Source organism: Callospermophilus lateralis, chromosome 9 (assembly GCF_048772815.1).
Source record: "Callospermophilus lateralis isolate mCalLat2 chromosome 9, mCalLat2.hap1, whole genome shotgun sequence".
NCBI classification, from domain to species: Eukaryota; Metazoa; Chordata; class Mammalia; order Rodentia; family Sciuridae; genus Callospermophilus; species Callospermophilus lateralis.
In genome coordinates, this window is record NC_135313.1 from 18,680,546 (window position 1) to 18,706,435 (window position 25,890).

At 47.3% G+C, this 25,890-nt stretch overlaps 1 protein-coding gene and 1 pseudogene across 1 annotated transcript; one reads left to right on the forward strand and one right to left on the reverse strand.

Moving 5' to 3' along the window:
* Window positions 1-728: 728 nt before the first annotated feature.
* LOC143407283 (oxysterol-binding protein-related protein 9-like) lies at window positions 729-5,004 on the forward strand (annotated as a pseudogene).
* An 8,602-nt stretch (window positions 5,005-13,606) lies between these two features.
* Catip (ciliogenesis associated TTC17 interacting protein) lies at window positions 13,607-19,554 on the reverse strand. The gene is made up of 10 exons (XM_076866444.2): window positions 19,530-19,554; window positions 19,269-19,361; window positions 18,822-19,022; window positions 18,495-18,550; window positions 17,759-17,845; window positions 17,405-17,572; window positions 15,947-16,071; window positions 14,464-14,540; window positions 14,058-14,146; window positions 13,607-13,858 (listed from the first exon to the last, which is right to left on the reverse strand). The coding sequence occupies exons 1-10, from the start codon at window positions 19,552-19,554 to the stop codon at window positions 13,607-13,609; spliced, it is 1,173 nt and encodes a 390-aa protein (XP_076722559.1).
* Window positions 19,555-25,890: the final 6,336 nt, after the last annotated feature.

Genomic DNA, 25,890 nt, shown 5'->3' on the forward strand with positions numbered 1-25,890 from the left:
GCAGAAACCTACAGAGATATCCCCAGAATCTGGGGGTGGTGCTGAATGCCAACCCCTGCCCAGTTTGGGTGAAATCGCATAATTCTCAGTTCACTCAAAATGGGTCACAGACTTAAATGTCAGTCTGCAAGTATCAGAGTGTTAAGAAAACAGGCAGGAGAAATGCTTCAGATCCAGAACCAAATGAAGGCTTCCCGGACTTGATCACCAAAAGCCTGGTCCATGAAGGAGAAAACAGATGAGTTGAACCTCAGATAAAAAATCAAAGACATTTTCAAATTGAAACCTTTTATTTCAAATTGAAATCTGCTCTATGAGAGACCCTGTTAAAATGATTAAAAGACAAGATAAAGCTGGGCGTGGTGGGGCACACCTGTAATCCCAGCGGCTCTGGAGGCTGAGGCAGGAGGATCTCAAGGTCAAAGCCAGCTTCAGCAATTTAGCAAGACCCTAAGCAACTCAGGGAGACCAGTCTCTAGGTAAAATATAAAAATGGGCTGGGGTTGTGGCTTAGTGGTTAAGTGCCCCTGGGTTAAACCCTGGTACAAAAAAAACAAAACCAGGAGATTTGTAGATAATGTTTGCAAATCACAGGGCAAAGGACTATTATCACTGTAGATAAAAATCTCTTACAACTTAACTCTCAGGATCTGATCCAGGGAGTAGAAGAGGGGTGCGCTGGAGCACCCTCTACTCCTGCCCCAGGAGGCACGGAGGGGCCTCGGCAAATGGCTTTCTTGCTGGCCACTTGCGGAATGAGTAGACCCTTTGGGGGTTTGGATTCAGGATTTGTTCCTTGTGTCCAAGACTTTGACAAGAAACTAACAGAGGCAGATGCTGACCTACAAATCTTGATAGAACAACTAATGCTTTTTGATGACAAGCTTCAAAACTGTAAAGATGATGAACAAAGAAAATGGAAACTCAAAGAAACAACAAAGAGCAAGGCAGAGCCTATTAAACACTGCATTGTGTTGCTGCAGATTGCTAAAGACCAGGGTAATGCCGAGAAGCATGCAGATGGAATTATCGGTACTGTTAATCCTGTGGATGCAATATGTCAACCCAGTTCCTGGGAACCTGTAGCAGCACGCTGCCATCCCAGACTGTCTTACCTCCAGAACCAGCTCAGCTGTGTAAGTCAGAGCAGTGTCCGTCTTCCTTACCCGTGGGACCTGGGTTAGCTACCTTGGGACATCATCAGACTCCAACACCAGATAGCACAGGCAGTGGGCATTCGCCACCTAGTAGCAGTCTGACTTCTCCAAGTCATGTCACCTTGTCTCCAAACACAGTCCCAGAGTTCTCTTACTCTAGCAGTGAAGAGGAATTCTATGAGGCCGATGGATTCCATGGGGTGGCTCATCCCCAAAGTGCTTAATAGATTCTTCTGGTTCTGCCTCCGTCTTGACACACAGCAGTTCGGGAAATAGTCTAAAACGCCCAGATACCACAGAATCACTGAATTCTTCATTTCCAGTGGTACAAGTGGTGCTGCCCTTTTTGATTCACGTGATGACAGAGACGGTGACGGGGAGGCAGGGTCAGTGTTATCATGCACCTCTTGTCACAGGTTAGGCTCCGAATGGATCTTCCTAAGCTAGTTCTTCCAACATTTATTCTTGAAAGATCTCTTTTAGACATGTACACAGACTCTTTTGCACATGCGGACCTGATGGTGAGCATTCGTGACCAGAAAGATCCCAGGGATCGAACGGTTCAGGTTGTGAAATGGTACCTCTCCGCCTTTCATGCAGGAAGGAAAGGATCGGTTGCCAAAAAGCCATACAACCCCATTTTGGGTGAGATCTTTCAGTGTCACTGGACATTACCAAATGACACTGAAGAGAACACAGAGCTAGTTTCAGAAGGACCCGTTCCCTGGGTTTCCAAAAACGTGTAACATCCGTGGCTGAGCAGGTTTCCATCATCCACCCTTTTCAGCCTTTTACGCTGAATGTTTTAACAAGAAAATCCAATTCAATGCTCAGATCTGGACTAAATCAACATTCCCTGGGGTGTCAATTGGGGTGCACAACATAGGGCGAGGCTGGGTCTCATGGCTAGACTATGATGAGCATTACGTTCTCACATTCTCCAATGGTTATGGAAGGTCTACCCTCACAGTGCCCTGCATGGAACTAGGAGGAGATGCAATATTAATTGTTCCCAAACTGGCTATAGTGCAAATATCGTCTTCCACACTAAACCTTTCTATGGAGGCAAGAAACACAGAATTACTGCTGAGATTTTTTTTCTCCAAATGACAAGAAGTCTTTTTGCTCAATTGCAAGGGGGAATGGAACAGTGTCATGTATGCAAAATGCGCAACAGGGGAAATTCGGTCTTTGTAGATACCAAGAAGTTGCCTGTAATCGAGAAGAAAGTGAGGAAGTTGGAAGATCAGAATGAATGAGTCCCGACGCCTTTGGAAGGAAGTCACTTTCGATTTAAAAAACAGAGACATGGATGCAGCAACTGAAGCAAAGTACAGACTTGAAGAAAGACTTGAAAGAAAGAGCAGGAGCCTCAGGAAGAAAGGAGAAGGAAACTCAGGGGGAGACAAGGTTCTTCTGTGAAGATGGAGGAGGCTGGGTGCTGGGAGCCATCAGCCAAGTAGGTATGACAAATTCCTTGCCAGCTTACTCCCATGCTGTCTAGTGGAAGGACTTCTGAAAGGTGACCTTACTCAAGGACTAGGGCAGTTTAGCATAATAGGAGATTAGGGTGTTCCCCCTTTAGAATAGGGCATATCCTGCTGCTGAGTTCCTCTTGAGTTCTTAGGGTCAGACAGTATATTTTGGGAGACAGAAGCCCTGTGGAGTAGATGGATTTGGGCAGAGTAGTGGATTTGGGAGTGGATTTGGGCAGAGAACGTGGATTCCCCCAGAGCGTGTTTGTAGACGGCCGGTGTGAGATCGGGAATAAAGAATTGCTGTTTGAATCTACAAGCTGTGTGGAGACTCGTGATTTGTGCCCAGCCAGAGACTGCGGCATCTGGTGGCCCGTACGGGGAACGCCTGAAGCTTGGGGGTAAGTGAAATTACTCGCCCCTGAAGGAGAGCGAAAGAATGGGTGAGCATTTCAAAAAACAATGTGTTCGTGTTCTAATTTATTTTGTTTTTATTTCAAGTTGCCTGTTCCTAGAACTTTCTCAGGCAAACTGGGGAAAATGGTTGACTCAAAGTTTGAAGTTGTTCACCTCCGAGGAAGAGAAATTGTTAGAGAAAGGAGGCAACCCAGTAAGACCAAGAACAGCTAGGGCATATGTTGATACAATACAAAAATGCAGCCCATGGCTTTTAAACGAGAAGTTATTAAATATATCAATGGGGCCATCATGGTATCCTGTAGAAGGATTTTTCTTCAACAAGAAAGAGATGGCTAGTTCTGTTTATTACGCTTGTCTAAGATCTTGGTTTTTACAGACATCTGATTAATTTACAAAACTAGAGTGTTAAAATATCAACCACTAAATATGAAATCAAGTACTCTTTACTTATTAAGTTCCATAAGGTAATATATTTAATCATTATGTGTGTTTTCATAAATTGGTGAATGGAAAAATGTTTAATATTGCTTTGGTCTGTGTCTTTGCTGAAACAAGGTTACTAAGTGTTAAGATTCTATCAGGTGTAATTTACATACAAAGAGTATAAGAAGTTTCAGTTGGGTTTCAATTACAGTATTATAGTACCATAAATAACATGAAAGTCTTTCATCTTCTTACAGTGGAGTAATTTGTCTAAATCAGAAATTTTATAAGGGTTTTTTCAGAATGTGAATTTATAAAAAGGGTTAATGGCTAGAAAAGAAATATTAAAAGATTGAAGATGTGAAAATATATTGTAATATAAAAGGTTAAAAGAAAAAGAAATGTTTCTAGATGAGATAATCTCTGTGTGGTAAAGTAAAACAGTGGTAAAATGCCATTTAAAAAGATTTTGAGGAAACTAAACTTACTTTAAAAGCTTGAGAAAAGGAAAAAAAAGTATTTGTACATGGCAGATTGAGACAAAGCTTCTTAATGGAGTAAAAAAGGCCTTTGGTTGAAGGGCAGCCATGTAAACTAACATTAAGTGATTTAAACAGAATCTAAGACAGGAGGCTGATGCCTAAAGGTCAGTTGCCTAAAGGTCAGTTTTCCAATGACGGGTAAGAACCATATGTTGAATTGGACGACCTACCAGGCGCGGTCCTTAAGCCACATTAACCTCACTCCCCCACTGGCACCAAGGCCAAATTTGGGGGCCAACAGAGGTGAGGCAAAGAACCTCACCCCCCCACTGGTGCATAGATCTATCCACAAGTATGGCTGTATGCTGGACCGGTAGTCAGTGACGGGTATGATCCAGTTGCAGTGGTATCAACCTAAGACAGGAGGCTGACGCCTAAAGGTCAGTTTTCCAATGACGGGTAAGAGCCATATGTTGAACTGGACAACCTACCAGGCACGGTCCTTAAGCCACATTACTTGTTGTTTAATTAATCAGAAGGGGGGAGATGCTGGGAGCCATCAGCCAAGTAGGTATGACAAATTCCTTGCCAGCTTACTCCCATGCTGTCTAGTGGAAGGACTTCTGAAAGGTGACCTTACTCAAGGACCAGGGCAGTTTAGCATAATAGGAGATTAGGGTGTTCCCCCTTTAGAATAGGGCAGTTTAGCATAATAGGAGATTAGGGTGTTCCCCCTTTAGAATAGGGCATATCCTGCTGCTGAGTTCCTCTTGAGTTCTTAGGGTCAGACAGTATATTTTGGGAGACAGAAGCCCGGTGGAGTAGATGGATTTGGGCAGAGTAGTGGATTTGGGAGTGGATTTGGGCAGAGAACGTGGATTCCCCCAGAGCGTGTTTGTAGACGGCCGGTGTGAGTTCGGGAATAAAGAATTGCTGTTTGAATCTACAAGCTGTGTGGAGACTCGTGATTTGTGCCCAGCCAGAGACTGCGGCAGCTGGGTTTGTGATGAGCCATTACTGAACCGTCTTGGTGCTGCGAGGCAGTAGGCTGGGACACCGGTCTGCACCCGGTGACAGGGTGGGACGTCCAAAGTCAGCAGCACTCTTCCTCTGGGAGAAGCCATCACTCCCTTCTTGCTGCAGTGGTTCCTGATGCAGATGAACAGTTAAAGCTGGAAGAGCGTCCCTTTCTCTATGGCAGTTAAGACTTTGACTTCAGTCCCGGGAAAACTGGAACCATCGTGTTTTGGAACACGATGTCTGCTGCCGTTCCAGACCCATGCTCTGACCCTGCCGTTCCAGACCCTCTGTGCTCTTGTCCTAGAGACTCTTATTTCCTCCTTCATGTAATCTCTTGGGTTCTGTATATACAAATATATACACACAAAATATACCTGGTGGCAGATTTTTCATAAATCTTCCATCTATTGTTAAAAAAAATTATACAGGGCTGGGTTGTGGCTCAGCAGTAGAGCGCTTGCCTAGCATGTGTGAGGCACTCAGTTCGATCCTCGGCATCACATAAAAATAAAAGGTTATTGGTCCACCAACAACTAAAAAAAAAAAAAAAAAAAAAAAAAAACCAAATATTTTTTAAAAATTCCAACAGAAGTGACCAAAAATCATGAGCAGGAGCTGGGGTTGTGGCTCAGTGGTAGAGGGCTTTCCTTGTATGTTCAATCCTCAGCACCACATACAAACAAATAGATAAATAATTTTTTAAAAATCATGAACAGTCACTTCACCAAAGAGGATGTACAGATGGCAAAAAATACATGAAAAGATGTTCAACATTATTAGTCCTTAGGGAAATGCAAATTAAAATCATGACCAACCAGGTCAGGTAGGACACTCCTGTTAATCCTTGCTACTCATGAGACTGAGGCAGGAGCACCACAAGTCCAAGGCCAACTTGGGCAACTTGGCAAGATCCTGCCTCTAAAATAAATTTAAAAGGGCTGGGGAGGTCAGGCATGGTGGTGCATGCCTGTAATCCCAGATACTCTGGAGGCTGAGGCAGGAGGATTGAAAATTTGAGGTCCAGCAGCTTAGCAAGGTCCTCAGCAATTTAGTGAGACTCTCTCTCATTTACTTTTTTTTTTTTTTTTTGCAGTGCTAAGAATTGAACCCAGGGCTTCATGTAGACCAGGCAAGCACTCTACCACTGAGCCACATTCCCAGTTCATCTCTCAGAATTAAACAAAAGGGCTGAGGATGTGCCTCAGTGGTTAAGCACCCCTGGGTTAAATCCTGGAACCAATAAGGAAGAAAAAAAAAAGGATGCAGATATAGCTCAGTGGCATAGAGTCCTTGGGTTTAATCCTCAGTACAATGTGGGAAAAAATTATGCATAAATGTTTACAGCAGCTTCATTTATAATAGCCTGAGCTGGAAGCAACCCAGATGTCCTTCGACAGGTGGATGGTTAGCCAAACCACGGCACACCTTACCATGCCAGGATACACCGCTGGGCATTTATCCCAGAAACTGAAACTTATGTCCACACACACATAAAACCCTGTACATAAATGTTTATAGGAACTTTATTTGTAATAACCCCAAATGATAATTATTTCAGATGTCCATTAACAGATGAATGGCTAAATAAGCTGTAGTACATGCATACCATGGACTACTACTCAACAATAAAAGAAACAAAGTATTGATAATAACTTTGATAAATCTCCAGGAAAGTGTACTGAATGAAAAATCGCTAGGGGCTGGGGCTGTGGCTCAGCGGCCGAGCATTTGCCTTGCACATTTATTTATTTAAACATAAATAAAATAAAGATGTTGTGTTCAACTATTTTTTAAAAAATAGCTAGACGCAGTGGTACACTCCTGTAATTCGGAGTTGTTTGAGAGGCTGAGGCAGGAGGACTGAAAATTTGAGGCCAGCCTTGATGCTATCTCAAAATACAAATTAAAAAGGGGTTGGGGTATAGTTCAGAGGTAGAGTGCTTGCCTAGCTTGTGGAACATCTTGGGTCCAATCCCCAGGACCACACACACACACACACACACACACACACACACAAGCCAATCTCAAAATGTTACTGGTTCTGTGCCGTTCAGGCCCACACCTGTAATCCCAGCAACTGGGAAGGCTGAGGAAGAAGGATCACAAGTTGGAGGCCAGTCTCAGCAATTTAGGGAGACTCTCAGCAACCTAGCAAGATCCTTTCTCAAAACAAACAAAAGAACTGGAGATGTAGTTCAATGGGTAACAGAAAACGAAACAAATAAAAACAGTTATATACTGTATTATTGTTCTATTTAAATGACATGTTGCAATGACAAGATCTTAGAAATGAAGATCAGATTAGTGGTTGCCAGGGGTTAGGGATGGGTGAGGTGGGATGGATGTGGTTACAAGAGTGACTTGTGGGATCCTGTGGTGTTGGAGCCATTCAGATTCTTCACTGTTGTGGTGGATACCGAAACCACACATGGCAGAACTGCACAGAACCGCTACACCCACATGTGGGCATGCACACAGGCGCGCACACACACACACACACACACACACACACACATGAATATAAGAAAAAGAAGGGCACCTGAAAATGATCAATGGGATTGTGTCAATGGTTGTATTGAAAACAGGGACACAGCTGGATGTGGTGGTGCATGCCTGTAATCCCAGCAGCTTAGGAGGCTGAGACAAGAGGATCATTGAGTTCAAAGCCAACTTCAGCAATTTAGTGACGCCCTAAGCAACTTAGCCAGACTCTGTTTCTAAATAAAAAATAAATAAATAAAAAGGGCTGGGGATGTGTCTCAGTTGGTTAAGTGCACTTGAGTTCAATCCCTGGTACCAAAAAAAAAAAAAAAAAAAATGTGGGGGGACATTCTTTCACCAATACTCTTGACAACATTATTCACAGCAGCCAAAAGGTGGAAACTGCCTAAGTGTCCATCAACAGATGATGAGATAAACAGACAATGTGGCATATACACAAAATGGAATATTATTCAGCCTTAAAAAATAGTTTTTGGCAGGGCTGGAGATGTGGCTCAAGTGGTAGTGTGCTTGCCGGGCATGCGCAGAGCACTGAGTTCGATCCTCAGCACCACATAAAAAATTTTAAAAAAAGAAAAAAGATATCGTGTCCACCTAAAAATAAAAAATAAATTAAAAAAAATAATTCTGGGGGGGGGGCTGTGTTTGGGGGTGGAACCCAAGGCTGCCTGCATGCTAGGCAAGTGCTTTACCACTGAGCTACACCCCGAGTCCTGAGTTCCAAAATGTTGTCAGTGTCAGTTCTTTGGAATGCCAAATGTTACACACTTTGGTGCTCCTGATAGTTGATTCTCAGGTTTCCCCACTGTTATTGTCTAAATGTTTGTGTCCTCACGAAATTTATATTCCAAAACCAAGCTCCTGCTGAGTGCAGTGGTGAAACCTATAATCCCAACAACTCAGGAGGCTGAGGCAGGAGGACTGCAAGTTCAAGGTTGACCTCAGACTCTTAAGACTTTGTCTGTAAATAAAAAATGAAAAGGGCTGGGGATGTAGCTCCGTGGTAGAGTGCCCCTGGGTCCACTCCCCAGGTCCACAACAAAATCCAACAAAACCAATCAATAGGAGATGAAGCCTCTGGGAGGGATCAGGTCATGAGGCTCCATTTACAAGGGATTTGTGCCCTTGTACGAGAGACTGAGGGACTTGTTTGCCCTTCAGCCCCACAGAAGGCGTTTCCCAAACATTACACCTGCTATCGCCTGAGTCTGTGCTTCCTGGCCTTCAGAACTGTCAGCAATAAATTTGTTTATAAATTACACAGTTTTTTTTTTTTTTTTTGATACTGGGGTTGAGCCCAGGGGTGCTTACCCACTGAGCCTCAGCCCCAGCTTTTTAATATTTAATTTAGAGATAGGGTCTCCCTGAGTGGCTTAGGACCTTGCTAAATTGCTGAGGCTGGCTTTGAACTTGAGATCCTCCTGCCTCAGTCTCCCAAGCCACTGGGATTATAGCACACACCACCACGCCCAGTCTAAGGTATTTTCTTATAGCAGCCAGAAATGACTCATGCAGCCACCAAAGCCTTGCCAATATCTCAAACATGAGGTATTTATGATGATTAAAATGGTAGGGAACAATTCCTGTTAAAGAATTTCTTTTTGGGGCTGGGGATGTGGATCAAGTGGTAGCGTGCTCGCCTGGCATGCGTGCGACCCGGGTTCGATCCTCAGCACCACATACAAAGAAAGATGTTGTGTCCACCAAAAACTAAAAAATAAATATTAAAAAATTCTCTCTATCTCTCTTTAAAAAAAAAAGAATTTCTTTTTTAGTTGTAGATGGACACAATACCTTTATTTATTTTTTACTTTTATTTTTTCTTGAGAATTTTTTAATATTTATGTTTTAGTTTCCGGAAGACACAACTTTATTTTACTATTATGTGTTACTGAGGATCAAACCAGTGCCTCATGCATGCTAGGCGAGGGCTCTACCACTGAGCCCCAGCCCCAGCCCCAGTAGAGAACAATCTTGATGCAATACGTCATAAAACGGAGAAACCATCAAACTGAGCAGGAGCAGGTTTTTCATGCTGGTTTCAGGGGAACTGCAGATTTAACCAGAGGATTGATAAAGGGAAGAACCGACAGAGAGTCCAAAGACGAGGTCTGTACCTTCCCAAGCACTACCAGCCTGGTTTTAATGTTGTCTAGTTAAATATCAGAGACTGTTCTTTAGGGCTCTGCTATGGTTTGAATATGGTCCCCAAAAAACCTGTACTGGAAACTTAACCTCCACGGCAACAGTGTTGGGAGGTGTTTAGCTCATGGGGCTTGTGAATGAATTAGTATCAATTATAAAAGGGTTTGAGACCCCAACTTCATCTTTTTTGCATTCTCTCTCTCCCCCTCTCCCTCTTGACTTCTACCATGGGGTGATGTGGCAAGAAGGCCTTCCACAGATGCCAGCACCCTGACATTAGACTTCCCAGGTTCCAGAACTGTGAGAAATACATTTTCTTCTTGGTAAATCATCCAACCTCTGGCAACCTGTTATAGCAGCACTGAACAGACTGAGACAGGCTCTACCTGTAGCACTGCTCTTAGTTCACCTGCTCTCTTCAAGGCTTCTTGTGGGAAGGGAAACTTGCAGAAACAGGTGGACATCCAGGCCTTTGCCTCACTCACGTCCAGAGTCTTAGTGTCTGGGACAGCAGGCTACGTGCTGTTAGGCTCCCACCCTCTTCATCAGCTTGTCCTGAGCCCTGCAGTAGCCCATAGGTTCAGTGCTCCCAACCCTCCAACCTCCTAGCCTTTTCTTAAGCTGCTTTCTCCTGAAACACCCTCCACAACCTTTGCCTGGTGTCATGGTCTCTCCCAGGCAAGGTTGTGTGCTCTCTCGGCACAATGCCCTGCTCTGGTGGCAATGCTCTAGGGAGGAAGGCAGTTTCCAGGTGCCTGGGGATGGGGAAAGGCAGTGTCCAGTCAAGCCTGCTCTAGATTATTTTTATTATTATTAATTTTTTTAGAGAGAGAGAGAATTTTAATATTTATTTTTCAGTTTTCGGCGGATACAACATCCTTGTTTGTACGTGGTGCTGAGGATCTAACCCGGGCCGCACGCATGCCAGGCAAGCGCGCTACCGCTGGAGCTACATCCCCAGCCCCCTGCTCTGGATTATTAAAACAGGAGGTGCCTCTTTTCTGCTGTGAGGCAGCCACTTGGGTCTTTCTATCAGAATGGATCAGTTCATGAACCCTGGAGCCGGACACTCTGGGTTGAACTCCCTGCTCTGTGTAGCAGGAGGCAGGAGGATTGCAAATTGAAGGCCAGCCTCCACAACTTAGTGAGACCTTGCCTCAAAATAAAAAGGGCTGAGGGTGTATGGGGGTGTCGCTCAGTGGTAGAGCGTCCTTTGGGTTCAATTTGGGTTTAGTCCCCAGCACCACACCCTCCCCTCCACTCAAAGACAAACACAAAAGAAGAAGAGGAAGAGAGAGATTGGGCAGCTGTCTGCAGTCTCTGAGGTGTCAGGATGCGGCCAGGAGGCCTCACCAGACGCCAAGCAGATGCAGGTGCTCTTCCAGCCTCCAAACCACCAGCTAACTACCTCTGTTCCTTATTAATAACTCAGTCTCAGGCATTTTGTTAGAGCAATAGAAGGTGGACTAACCCACCTCCTAGGATGCTGTGATCACAGGAATTGCAGACTCACACTTACTACCAGGACTATTCATTTTTCTGCAGTGGTGGAATTGAGCCCAGGGCCTCATGCATGTTTGATAAGTCCCCTACCACTAAGTTACACCCCAACACCGTATGATTACTATTTATTTATCTTTGAATCCCTGGACTCTCAGACGAGGTCAAGTTTGAATTGCACACTTCCATGTTGCATGCATATGTTCCCTTCTTAGCCCTTTATGATAATAACAAAGTCTTTTAATAATAACATAACAATTATTCGCTATTATTTATTATTATTGTTATTATTTTGTGGCACTGATTGAACCCAGGGTGCTGTGCAACTGAGATACATCCCCATCCCTTTTAATTTTATATAGGGCAGGCTCTCACTAAGTTGCCCAGGCTGGCCTTGAACTTGTGATCCTCCTGCCTTAGCCTCCCCAGTAGCTGGGATGAAAGGTGTGCAGCCCACGCCCAGCTTCCTTCTTACCCCTTCTGTGATCTACCCTTACACATTCGTCCACTGGATGACGAGGGTGTCTCCCTTTCTGAGCTCCTTGTGACCTGCAGGGCCTGGCCTGTTTGCCCACCACTGAATGCCCAGGTGCTGACCAGATGGGCTCATGGGCTCAACAGGGGTTTGTCCCCACCCCCCCCAGGAAATGGTCAGAGGTTGAAGCAAAAGGATTGCAAGTTCAAGGCCAGCCTGGGCAATTTAGTGAGATCCTATCTCAAAATAAAAAAGTAAAAGGGCTGGGGGGTGTGGCTCACTGCTAGAGCATCCCCGGCTTCAATCCCTAATGCTGAAAGACAGAGAGAGAGAGAGAGAGAGAGAGAGAGAGAGAGAGAGAGAAATTAATAAATTTCTTGGTATTAAGGAACAAAAGAAGGGGTCATAGATCATAGAAGTTCTGGGACAAACCATAAGATCTAAAAATAAACCACTTTTGCAATGGATGTCCCGGAGGAGGCAGGGGAGTGGTCGACTTCTCCTTCCTAAGTTCCCTAATGCAGAAGAGCTCAACAGAGAGGCTGGAAGTTGCCTCTTCACCTTTCCTCCACCTGCAAGGTGTCTGGGACTGCAGGGGGCCTGGGGATATAGCTGGGAGCCTTCGGTGCATGGGTTGGGTCCGCCTTGGTTCTCCACTTGTACATGCTGAGGCCTAGGAGCCTGGCGGTGAGCCAGCCATGTCCAACCCGCCAGGACTCATGGCTCCCATTGTCCTCTGCTCTGTTCCCCAACATGCTGTGCTCAGAGCCTTTGTGTTTGCTGTTCCCTCTGCCTAGAATGCTTTTCCCTCAGTCTGACTCCTTATCATTTAGGTCCCAGCTCAACTCAGACACTAGAGAGATCTTCCCTGAAGTCTCCACCCTCAATCCTCCAACCCCCTGAGTCACTTTCCACCCATGACTCGGCTTTTAAATATCTGAAATGTCATAAGAAATAATGCTTTTTTTGGAGGGGGGTTCATCTCCCCACATTACCTGTAAGCTCCATGATGACAGGGACTGTGTCTTATCCCTGCTGATCTCCCAGTTCCCAGAATAATCCTAGTCCGTGAAGGGAGGCATATTTGTTGGGCTGACTTCCAGGTGGGGTAAGAATTTCTTCTCTAGAGCTATGCTTCCGATATGGTAGCCACTCTATCTTGAAAGTTAATTTAAATCAAAAGTAAAGCTCCAATTCTTTGGTCACATTGGCCACATTTCCAGTACAGAACTCCCTTACTGGCTAGTGGCTTCCTGGTGGACATCACAGGCACAGACCATTTCTACCAGAAGGTGGTGTGGGATGTGTTCCACTCTCCTGCTCCTACCCTCTGCTCAGGCCATTTTCTCTGCCTGGAAAACCTTACATGTCCCCTACCTCGAGCCTGGCACAGTGGTGCCTGCCTGTAATCCCAGTAGCTCGGGAGGCTGAGGCAGGAGGATCTCAAGTTCAAAGCTAGCCTCAGCAACTTAGTGAGAGCCAGTGCCTGGGGATCCCCCACCGTTTGAGGGTTCCTGTGTGTCGGTGGGGACGCGGAGAAGATGGAGCACAAAGGTGTAGAGCGAGGCCAGGGGTGTTTCACGGACCTCCTCGGGCGGGCGACTGTGCTTAGTGGGATCCAGAAGGATTCTGAGCGCCAAGGACCCCGCCCCTCCATGTCTGCTACCTGGAGACCCAGAGCTCGGGCTTTCAAGAGCAGTGTCCAGGTTCATTCTGCTTCCCGCGCCAACTCTAAGAGTCACTAGGCTTCTATTTTCTCATCTGCGAAATGGGATAACAATGCGCCCGGCATCTAGGAGGAAAGACTGAGACGCGTTCCACTCGTGGGGTCAAAGGCACCAGGCGCGGGCCAGGGGGAGTCCCTGCTGGCCCAGCGGCGCCGGGAGCGCCCCGTTTATTCCCACAAAAGCCGCAGCTGGGCCGGCGCGCCCGCCCGGGGCGGGACCAGCCCACGTCCCCGAGGGGCCCCGCCGCGACGCCCCCGCTTCCCGCTGGGTCCCCGCCAGCCTAGAGCGCCCAGCCCGCCCCCGAGCCCGCGGCGTCCCCCGGGTCCGGCGAGCGGAAAGGGCTGGGCCTGTGGGAGGAGCGCAAGGGCGGTGAGGGCGGGCGGTTCGCCGCAAAAGGGCCGAAGTACTCGGCGGCGAAGGTGACCACGTCCTGGGGCTGGCGCAGCAGCAGGAAGAGCAGGAAGTCGGAGACGAGCGCCTGCGCCTCGGGGTGCTGCCGCAGGTAGCTGGCGTGGCTCAGTCGCAGCTCCTCCTGGCGGGGAGGCCCGGGTCGGAGCCGGGGACCCGCGCCAGGAGCCCCACCCGCTCCCAGCAGGGCCCCTAGGGTGTGCGTTTCAGAGCGGGGAGGGGGCAGGGGAAAAGGAGGGAGGGACAGGGAGGTCGGTAATGGGGGGGGGGGTTCATGGCCCGGGGGGCGGGGGGACCCCAGACTGGCCGCTGCGGCTCCTTACCTTCCGCTCCAGGAACTTAGAGTAGAGCTCCAGGTCCTCCTCCCACTCCAGGGGTTTCTTCTCAAACACAGGCTTTGGCTCTACGACTTCTGGACCGGGAGGGAGGAGGCTGCTTACCCACCCCAACCTTCCTGGATACCCAGAGGGATTCCCGCTGTCAAATAGAAAGCTCGGGACCAACCTCGGGATTCTGCCCACAGGGCAGAGTTGCTGCCAGGGGTTCCTAGCAAAAGAGGCCCGCCCCTGACTGCCTTGGGGTCAGGGGCCGGAGGACAGAGTTTCTCCTTTGGATTCCAGGCTCGGTCCCATCTCACGTGGAGTGTGCTGGCCAAACCCTGCAGACCCTGGTTTCCTTCCCCTTTCCTCCCCTCTCCCATCAGCTGCCTTGGGCCTGGGCTCTACTTACCCTCCTTCCTCAAGATGGGCATCTTGGTGATGATGCAGTACCCAGGGGAACCCACCTGGATCCTCTTAGCCAGGTGCCTGGAAGGCAACACAGAAGAAGGTGGGGGAGTGGGCCTTCCTGGACCACCTGCTGCGGACGGGAAGGAACTAAGCACCTCCTGTTGTAGTTCTGAGCCCCAGTGTGATGGTATTTAGAGAGAGGGCTTTTAGGGAGGTCATATGGTTAAATAAGTCTCAAGGGGTCCCTAATCAGATAGGATTGACATCCTTATAAGAACAAGAAGGGACACGGGAGAGTTCTATTCATCCACACACGGAAGAAAGGCCCATGAAGACACAGCCAGATGGCAGGTATCTACAAGCCAGGAAGGGAGTCCTCACCAGAAACCAACTTCTGGCATGGTGACCTTGGACTTCAGCCTTCACAACTGTGAGGAAATAAATTCCTCTTGCTTAAGTCAACCAGCCTGTGGCACTTGGTTATGGCAGCCTGAGATGGCTAAGAAACCACAATGCCCTCTTGAGAATGGTCCTTTTTCTATTTAATTCTACCTTCTCTCTTATCTTTTTGAGTTCCCTGTTCCAAATAATTGCCCAGGGCTTGGAAGGGTCAGGTGCCTGTTTTTAAAAAATAAGTGAATGGAGCCCACCCAGGGATGCCCAAAAATAAATAAATAAATAGAAATAAATAGAAAATAAGTAAATGAAAAAGCCAAGTGCTGTGGTGCATGCCTGTAATCCCAGCTACTCGGGATTCTGAGGCAAGAGGATCACAAGTTTGAGTCAACCTGGGCAACTTAATGAGACTCTGTCTCAAAATAAAAGGGTTGGGGATGTAACTCAGAAGTAGAGCAATCCCTGGTATTAAAAAAAGAAAAAGTCAATAAGATTTAGACTTTCAAAGGTATAAGCACAAAACAAAAAACACTTCCTCCTTCATAGGTGACACATACAAAGAAACATACTAAAAGTTATGAGCTAAGGAAAGCCAAAAATATTGATCACTTTTTTTCAGTGAAGTTTCTAGATCAATACTTCTGAAATTTCAATTAAGAAATTATTCTCCCCCACATGCGTTTTCTCAGTGTCAGGGCTCTGCTGGTGACCACTTGGTGGTATGCCAAGGGTGCTCCAGCACCGATTCAATCAAGTGTCCAGTTCAAACCCTGGTGTCCTCAATATTCCCCTCGTCTATGGCCACTGCTTTAGCTAGTAGGCTCTGTGGGGTTGGCATTTCCTTCCTTAGCCAGTTGGGGTTCTTTGTGGGAAGTTCTGGGAGACACTGTGAGCATCGGAGAAGGAGCCCATGAATGAAGAAAGGGTGAGTGGCGTGGAGGGGACACTGGGATCTCAATGACAACTCTTACTGGAGGTGTCCCCAGGAATATGTAGTCTCTCCTTTGCTCCACCCCCGGCCCATGTCCCTTCCCCATCATTGAGCACCAAACTTTCTATGACACTGTCCACCCCTGAGAAGGGCTCACCCATCACAGAGCATGTAGAACTGCCAGGACATGGGGATACCCTCGTTCGAGTGCACGGTGTGCTCCACAATGAACACCTCGGACTGCTGGTGGCCCACCTGGATGTTCTGGAAGCCCAGGGCTTGCTGCAGCAGCCAAAATGAAGGGAGGGTGGTGAGGTGGGTGCCACCAGGGTCTCCCCGATCTCAGCCTGATCCTTCCTCCTCCTCCTCCTCTTTTCCTTGTTCACCAGTGATTAGCAACTCTTGGCTGTCCACACCTTCAGGTGCCACAAGATTTGAGTTGTAACCCCCAGGTAACTTGGGCCTTCTCCCAGAGAACCAGCTTCAGCTGGCCCCTGGCCCCTTCCATGCCATCTTTGTGCCAAATGTTGTGGTTGGCAGATTCTGTTATAGGGATGAGGGTAGTCAGTATGGGGAAGGTGAGGAGGAGGTGCAAGCTTTGGGGGCCAATTGGGGGAAGTAGCAAGGCTGTGAGGAGAGAGGCTGGACAGATCTGTGATGGCCTCAGGCCACGCAGCTGCTGGCAGCCTGCCTTATCGCAGTTGAACTTAAACCAATGTAGCCGGTGCCATGGAGAGACGAGCGCTAACATTAAACAGGTGTTTCAAAGAAAATGGGAGTTGTGGCATGCGCTTGCTTGTGTGTTTGTGATGGACAAAACAGAAGGTAACTTAGGAGGTCAGTCAAAGACTGACAGATCCACCCCCAAAGTGTCTTGCTGGAACTAGTGTGTGTTCAGAGGGCAGCTGTAAAAGCATGTAGTGCAGGAGGTCCCAGGTGTGTTGTGAACTTCCAGCCAAAATAAAAGAAAAAAAGGAACACTCTCACTTAATATTTAAGTAAGTGGGAAAAACTGCATTTCTCCAAGTTAAAAAATGATGTGTCTTTGGGTTGGGGGTGCAGGGGAGTGCTTGTCTAGCATGTGCGGGGCCCTGGATGACATGTCTTTAAAAGCATCCCTCTGCTGTACTGACTTTTGAAGACTGGCTTTTCTGCAAAAGGTTGTTTTGCTCAACTGCCCCCACTTTTTGAGCCCTCTCACTCATTTCACCTGCCCACCTCCACTTGATCTTGTTTTTGTTTGTTTTTTTGGTATCAGGGATTTGAACCCAAGGTGCTTTACCATTGAGCCACATCCCCAGCCCTTTTTATTTTTATTTTTTTTGGTCTTTGAGACAGGGTCTTGCTAAATTGCTCAGGGCCTCACTGAGTTGCTGAGGCTGGCTTTGGATTTGTGAGCCTCCTGCCTCAGCCTCCTGAGCCGCAGGGATTACAGGCGTGCGCCACTGCACCTGACATCAGTTCTTACTTTCTCTTGTCCTCATATATCTCATTCCCACCCTCCTGATTTATCCCCACCCCAACTCCCTCTCCACTCCACAGCTATCCTGCACCCCAGCCCAGCATCCCTCATGTCCCTTCTAGTTTGTCCCCAGGCCAAATCCCTTGCCCTCACATAGGTGGAGTAGCAGAGTTTGCCCTCAGTGTCCAAGGCCAGGAAGCGGGCATTTTGAGGGACCTTCTGCCTTCGAGCCATCACCCTCAACAGCACCAGGTTGGCAGCTTCAGAGATGAAGCCAGTAATTGAGTGCGAGGGGAAGAAGGCCACACCAGTCTTCACTTCCTGCTCAGGACAGATCTGGGTCAAGAACCGCCAGCCAGGAAGGGGATGGCAGGGTGGGCAAAGCAGTTATGGGTGTGGGTCCTTGGGGTGTCCTCTGTCTAGACTCCTGGCCTCACGCCACCAGCTCTGTGCTTGTGGTTCTGAGGAGGAGGTGAAGGGTGGTGCCCACCTGGCTCTTACCCTTACCTCACCCTCCTTGATGCTTCTGGTCATGGCCAGCTGGTCATTCTGCTTCAGCAAACTCATCTTATGTTCCATGGGGAGGATGAGGAACTAAGGGCCAGAACATGTGGTGGAGAATCAGAGACTCCTTGGTCCCCAGAGGTCACCTGTCTATTCTCCTTTATAAATGAGAAAACTGAGATTTAAAGGTTTTGATTTAAAATGCAACCAACCAGAAAATCCTTCCATATATGGCCAAGCTCATGAACAGCAGCCATAGGATGGTGTGATACTCGCTAAAAAGCAGGGCGCCTCAGAACAGGTTTAAAACATGGGAAGGACTCTGTGGAAATGTTCTAGGTATGAGTGGTTTCCACTGTGTAGACAGTCATGGCAGGTTCTAGAAGTTAGTGAGGGGGCCGAAGCTGGGGGTGAGGAGCACAGAGCCAGAGGGTTTGGAGGCCACATAGTGACAGATCCTAGGGACCAGCTAGGCGCTGGGAAAGGCCAGCCCCCATGATCCTCCAGGAGATGCTGGGCTCTCAGGCTAGAGGAGAATCAAGTGGGGCTGGGTTCAGTTTGTGCATCTGGAGGACATCCTCAGCAGCCACCACAGCTGACCTCAGCATCCTGGAGGGGTGGGTTTTCAAGTGTGTTTGGGGGGGGGGCGGTGGGGACAGGGTGAGGGAGATCCCTCCTTCCCTCAGATTCTCTGTTCTCTCTGTCAGTCAGGGGCATGACACAGGACCCCAGGAAGTACCTTGATGAACTCCCGACTATGTTGTTCCATGGTCTCCAAAGTCTGGGAGAGATAGCCTGGGGTGCAGGGACAAACTTTAATGTCACAGGAGACATGGGCCCAAGATGGAAGGAAGGGAAGGAGGGTGGGCCCAGGCTGGAGGACCAGGTGTGATGTGGCCGCAGGAAAACTATGGGGTGGGTCAGTGCTGCTCCTGTGTCTGTGAATCACCGCCCAGTGGCCTCTCCCCCGTGTCTCATCACGAGGTAGGTCCTGAATAAAGAGGCTGGGAATGGAAGGGGTGGCGGGGTTGGAAGGATGTGGTGACATCAGCAGCCGAAACCCTACCCAGGAGCGAGTTTCCACAGACGGTTTTATCCAGGAGGCCGTGGCTAAAGGCGTGCACGAGGATGCACTGGGACATGATGCTCATTTCGTCCCTGTACTTCCCTCTCTGCACCTCGATGGTCAGTTCTCCCCGAGGCTCCCCGGTGTCGGAGACCATGGCCAGAGTCTCAGAAAAGAAGAGCATCTGCAGCTCCTCGGGCTCTTGGGTGGGGCGGCGGGTGGGGACTGATCAGCCCTGGAGTCCTCGCAGCTGGTCCCGCCTCCCCCCTGCGGTCCGCAGGAGCCGGGGCTGAAGACCCCTCTCCCCCTCGCATCCCTCCCACGTCAGCCAACAGGCCTTGCGCCCGTTTTAGTTCTAGGAGAACGAGCTGACAGAGGTGGGGACCGTCGGGGCCTGTCCCCTTGCCTCCTCCCAGACTCGGTCCCCTCCCCGCTGTCTGGGCTCACGGAGGGAGTTGAGGAAGTCCATGGCTTCAGCGTTGGCCTCTGGGAGGGGCTGACGCTCCTGGCCTGAGGGCCGGTGGTCCTGGCCTTTGGGGACTGCGCGGGAGAGGCTAAGATGGCAACCCCTGGGGAGAAGGGCGGGGCGGGCAGGAGTCCCCCAGTCCCGGCCTCTGTCCCCAAGGGCTGAGTCCACCAGGACGACCCTGGAGGGGTTGTAAGGGAAAAGAGCCCCCACCCGCTTCCACCCAGCCGCCCTCGTCCCACCTGAGGAGTGAACTTTGGAAGACATGCGGTCTGCAGCCAGCGGGGCTGTGTCCAGCCGTCTCCCTGGCAACCGGACTAGCTGCCGCCTCTTAAAGGGCCCCCTCACTACACCTTGACCTTGGAGGAAAAGTCTGACCACGCAGGCTCTGGTGCTCAGCCCAAGCCTGAAGCCTTGTCCAGCAGGGGGAGCATTTGCCATTCTTAAGAGGCAGGGGAAGAAATGGATCATTAAAGAACTTCAGAAGTTGTGGCCGTGGGCCAGGAGTCTCACAACCACAGAACCCAATTCCATGTTGCCTGAAGAGCTCTGCAAGTTGTAGTCCTAATACAATGACCCCCAGCTTGTGATGCCTCATTTTATCAAGTTTTTCTTTTATTAATTAATAATTATTCTTTTATTAATTAAAAATAACAATTATTATTATTATTATTTATAACAACTCACGGGCACTTAACCACTCAGCCACATCTCCAGCATTTTTTTTTTTTCCTTGAGACAGGGTCTCCCTAGTTGCTGAGGCTGACTTTGAATTTGTGATCCTCCTGCCTAATCCTCCTGAGCCACTGGTGTACAGGTGCGCACCACCACGCCTGGCCCGGGTTTGACTTTACATACAAAGAGGTGAAACCATTTGCCCTCAGTAGAAACCACACTTTGATTTTTTTAAAAAATTTTTTTAATGTTTATTTTTTAGTTTTCGGCGGACACAACATCTTTGTTTGTGTGTGGTGCTGAGGCTGCGCACATACCAGGCGAGCGCAGTACCGCTTGAGCCACATCCCCAGCCCCACACTTTGAATTTTGAGTGTGATTTCCTGGGCTAGTGATAGGCCATAAGATCCTCTCTCTGGACGCTGGGCAGTGTCAGCGAACCCTGGCTCCCAGTCAGTCCCTGGATCATGAGAGGGAACAAGGACACTCCACAGAAGACTGCATTGCTAAATTATGTTTTCAATAGCACTCCATCTCTGAGCTGTATCTTCAACCAGCTTTATTTTAGTTTTTTTGTTTTTTTTAAAAGAGAGAGCGGGGGGGGGGGGAGAGAGAGAGAGAGAGAGAGAGAGAGAGAGAGAATCTTTTTTTTTTTAATATTTATTTTTTAGTTTTCGGCAGACACAACATCTTTGTTTGTATGTGGTGCTGAGGATCGAACCAGGCCGCATGCATGCCAGGGGAGCGCACTACCGCTTGAGTCACATCCCCAGCCCTTTATTTTAGTTTTAAGAGAGGGTGTTGCTAAATTGCTGCAGTTGGCCTTGAACTTGCCATCCTCCTGCCTCAGCCTCCCAAATCAGTGGAATTACAGAGGCAATTCAAGGGGCTCCTGCAAGATGTAGTGGAGCATGCCTGTAATCCTGGTGAATCAGGAGGCTGAGGCAGGAGGATGGCAAGTTCAAGGCCAGCCTGACCAAATTAGTGATACTCTGACTCAAAACAAAACATAAGAAAAGGGGTGGGGGGATTGGGGATACAGCTCAGTGGCAGAATGCTTACCTAGCATGCGCAAGACCCTGGGTTCAATCCCCAGTACCACAAAAACAAAAATAAAAACAAAACAGGGAGTGGAGCTAAGAATATGTAGCTCAGTGGTGGAGTGCCCCTAGGTTCAGTCCCCAGTACTGCAAAAATAAAAAAATAAATAAAAAGAAAATTAAGGGGCTGGAGTTGTGGCTCAGCAGTAGAGTGCTCGCCTAGCAGGCAGGAGGCACTGGGTTTGACCCTCAGCACCACATAAAAATAAATAAGTAAAATAAAGATATTGTGTCCAACTACAACTAAAAAAATATGTATATAAAAAGAAAATTAAGGGGCTGGAGTTGTGGCTCAGCAGTAGAGTGCTCGCCTAGCAGGCAGGAGGCACTGGGTTTGACCCTCAGCACCACATAAAAATAAATAAGTAAAATAAAGATATTGTGTCCAACTACAACTAAAAAAATATGTATATAAAAAGAAAATTAATAAATATATACTTTGTTAGACCAGGATGCAAGAAAAGACCACTGACTCCAATTAAAATCAAATTAAAGCAAGCTTATTATTTCGACTGGCCGGGCTGCCTCTCCCACCCAAATCCGCGGGAATAAGACAGCAGCCACAGCTTTCCTGCAGCCCAGCTTTATAGCCCAGAAAGTTACACAAAGGGGGTTACAGATTACAGAACTCTGAGGAGCATAACACAAATGGTAGTTTACATTTTTTGCTGGTCCCGACTCAGAATTTATGAGGATCATTAGAGCCTCAGAGAGGGTCATTATCTGGCCAGGGCAGGCCAAGATTTGTGAGGTGTCACTAAGTTTCAGAGAGGGCTGCTATCTGGTCAGAGAGCCAGGCATGGGTGAGTTCAAGGCACGGGCAGGCATTCCAAGCAGGTTCAGAATTTGCAGTAATTTATAGTAAAGCCGAAATTATCTTTTCATGGCTTTGTGGTGAGATGGCTCCCAATTTTGAGAGAAAATCAGGTTGGGTCTATCAACTTCAATTGAATAATTGATTTAGACTTGGACTTTTATTTAAAGTCTTACTGAGATTATAAAAGGACCAAACATTATAAGATTAAAAAAAGCTGGAGAGTGTGGCACATACCACACTGGATCATAGATCCCAGCAACTGGGGAGACTGAGGCAAAGGATCACAAGTTCAAGGCAAGCCTATTTTATTGTACTGAGGATTGAACCCATGGAGCCACATCCCCAGCCCTTTCTATTTTTAATTTTGAGACAGGGTCTCACTAAGTTGCTTCAGGACTCACTAAATTGCTGAGGCTGTTTTTGGACTCTCTATCCTCCTGCCTCAGCCTACCAAGCTGCTGAGATTGTAGGTGTGTGCCACCTCACCCGGCCTTGGTAATTTAACAAGACCCTGTCTCAAAAATAAAAAGTAGGGCCTATCTCAAAAATAAAGAGTAGGTGGTGTACACCTGTAATCCCAGAGACTGGGGAGGCTGGGGCAGGAGGATTGAAAGTTTGAGACCTGCTTCAGCAATTTAGTGAGGCCCTAAGCAACTTAGCCAGACCCTGTCTCAAAATAAAAAATAAAAATCACCAAGAATGTGGCTCAGTGGTAAAGCAATCCTGGTTTTAATCTCTGGTAACAAAGAGAAAAGAAAAATTATTAACATTTGCCAGACTTGTAGTTAGAACAATATGACTGCTAAGTTTAAAAGTTTAAAAAATACTTATGTTTTTTTAATTTGCATTTTAAGAAGCTGCGCATTTTTATTTGTAGTATTAATTATTTTTGGTTGTGCTGGGAATCAAATCCAGACCCTTGAATATATTAGGAAAGTGGTCTATCACTGAGCGACACCCCCAACCCTGAGTATAAATTTTTAAAAGCCAAAGGAAAAAAAATTTTTTTGTGTATGATACTGAGGATTGAACCCGTGGGTGTTCATACCACTGAACTACGTCTCCAATCCTTTTTCTTTTTCACTGAGACAGGGTCTCCCTAAATTGCTGAGGCTTACCTTAAACTTGCAATCCTCCTGCCTCAGCCAACTTAGTGGCTGGGATTACAGGCGTGTACTGCTACACCCAGTACCAAAGTGAATTTTGAATAACTCTCCTCACATAAGGCAAGGTCAGTGATATTAAGGAAACTTATAGCTGCTTTGGAAAGCAGTCTGGCAGTTCCTCAAAAAGTCAGCAATTCTACTTCTAAGTATATCACCAAGAGAACTGAAAACATTTTAGATAGAAAAATTTGTACATCACCAGGCATGGTGGCACGGAAGGCAGGAGGATCACAGGTTCAAAGCAACTTAGCAAGACCACATCTCAAAATAAAAAATTTGAAAGGGCTGGGGATGTGGCTCAGGAGTTAAGCACCTCTGGGTTCAATCCCTGGTAACAAAACATTAAAAAAAAAAAATGCTCACGAATGTTTATGACATTGTTCCTAATGGACCATCCTGATGGACCAAAAGTAGAAACAACCCAACTCCCCTTCAACTGTGGAAAGGATAAAAATGGATAAACTGTGGAATGGATATATATGTTAAATGCATACCCACATTAAAAAAATGTTGTTTGGCTATACAAAGGAATGAAGTACTGCTTTTAATTTTTTTTTTCCTTTTTTGTTTTTTTGAGATGTTATGCAGGCTGGCCCACAAGGCTCAATGGATTCCCCTTGCCTCAGCCTCACGTAGTTAGAAACACAGTATTGCTAAATGCAGTAACATGGATGAACCTTGAAAACACGTAGGACAGAAGAGGCCAGAAAAAGTGCACAGATTGTATGATTCCATATATCAACTGCTTAGAAGGCAAGTCTGTAGAGACAGACAGTAGTCAGTAGTTCTGTAGCACTGGGTCTTGGTGGGGTGTGGAAAGTGAGCAGGATGTCAAATGGGGACAGGGTTTCTTTTGGAATAAGGAAAATGTTGTAAAATTAGATTATGGTGATGATCACAGGTTCTATATATACTAAAACCCACTGAATTTTATACTTAAAAAGGTGAATTTTCTGTTATGTGAATATCTCAGTAAAGCTGACAATTAAAAAAATAGGATTTAAATTTTTCCCTTCTATGATTAATCATAGCACCAGAAATCTGATGTAGCATTATTTTCAGAGTGACTTCATATGCCTCTCCCCATCTGATCCTCATAATAGCCTCTGATAGGTGGCACGATTTTTTTTTTTTTTTTTGAAGGTGGGTACTGGGTATTGAACCCAGGTGTACTTTACTACTGAGTTCCATCCCCAAGCACTTTTAATTTTTTTGTTTTATTTTGAGACAGGGACTTACTAAGTTGCTCAGGGCCTTGCTAAATTGCTGAGGTTGGTCTCAAACTTGTGATCCTCCTGCTTCAGCCTCCTGGGTTGCTGGGATTTCAGGCATGAACCACCAAGCCCATTGATAAGTGGAATTGTGAATGAAGATTTATGATTTCGCTGTCTTGCATCATTTCTAGAATCAGACCCCTTCTTCCTTTGCCCCTGACCCCTGGTTCAGTGTGGCACAGTGGGGCTGATGCAGTCCTTGTGGGTGTGGTCAGATGACCTGTCCTGGACAATGAGAGAAGCCTATTCTCCTGAGGTCTATGATTCCTTCAGCGTTGGGCCCATGACCCAAGATGGAGCAGTGAAACTCAAGCCCTGGGACTATCGGAGGCTCTGCATGGTGTGGTGAAGTAGAGTCCTGTAAGGCTGTAACTTAGCCTCTTTCCACTGCAGGGAGAATGCCTGACAGAGGGCGACACTAATGGAGAAGAAAGCAGAGCTGAAAGAAGATACTCTGAATCCCTGGATCCACCTGCGCTTCTCCACGTTTTGCTTTCCCACCTGAGCAGTCAGGAGGTTGTTCCTCTCCAGATTCTCCTTTCGGGTTAAGCTACTCTGTATTGAGTGTTTGACACTTGTACCTAAAAGGGTTCTAACTCACTGTATCCTCTCCACTGAAAAGTGAAGAAACAGGACAGGGAATTGACCTGCCCATGGTCACTGGGAGGCTGAGTGACAGAACTAGGACTGTGACCAGGCCTTGAAGGTGAGTGACACCTCTTGTCCTATAAGCAGGTACACACGGTGTGATTGTTACTGGGCAGTGCCAGCTTCAGGAGAGGCACGTGTCTTCCATCCTTCAGGACAGACAGCCAGGTGGGAGGATGTCCCAGGCCCTGGGAAAGTGTTCACCAGCCCAGAGACCCACCACCAAAGGCTCTTTGAAGATGTGAAGCTGAGCATCCCCAGAGTGACCTGCAGAGTCCAGAGCCTGGTCCTCACCTACCCAGAGAGCAGCAAGCCAGACACGTCCCTGAGTACACAGAGCCACCTTCTCTAGGAGGCGAAGACTGTGGCCCATCAACCCAGCCTGACTCAGGATGGCCAGAGCCAGTGCCAGAGTCCCTGGCCTGGGGTGAGGGATCCTAAGAGGGGGCTGAACCATGACGGGGGGAGGGGCGGGTGGAATCTGTGCTCTAGGCTGGCCAAGAACATGTGTCACTAAAGCCAGTGCTTCCTGTCTTCATTCCTACCTTCAGTTTGGCCATAGCCAAGTTTCACTTTTTCTTTGTGTTTTCCCATTTCAATAATTATCTACAATCAAATTAGTGTCACTTGTCAAAAGTAAATATTGGCCCCAAAGAGAAATACAAAGATGTTGTTAAAATTTAATTAGAGACAGGTACTCAATTAAGGCGTGGAGCTGGAATCTGGATCTTTCTTTTCACAGCTGTGTTAAAGACAGGCTAGAGCCAGGTGTGGTGGTTCACTCCTGGTGGTTCATCCCAGCAACTCAGGAGGCTGAAGCAAGAGGATTTCAAGTTGGAGACCAGTCTCAACAATTTAGTGAGGCCCTGTGGTTCAGTGGTTAAGCACCTCTGGGTTCAATCCCTGGTACAAAAAAAAAAAAA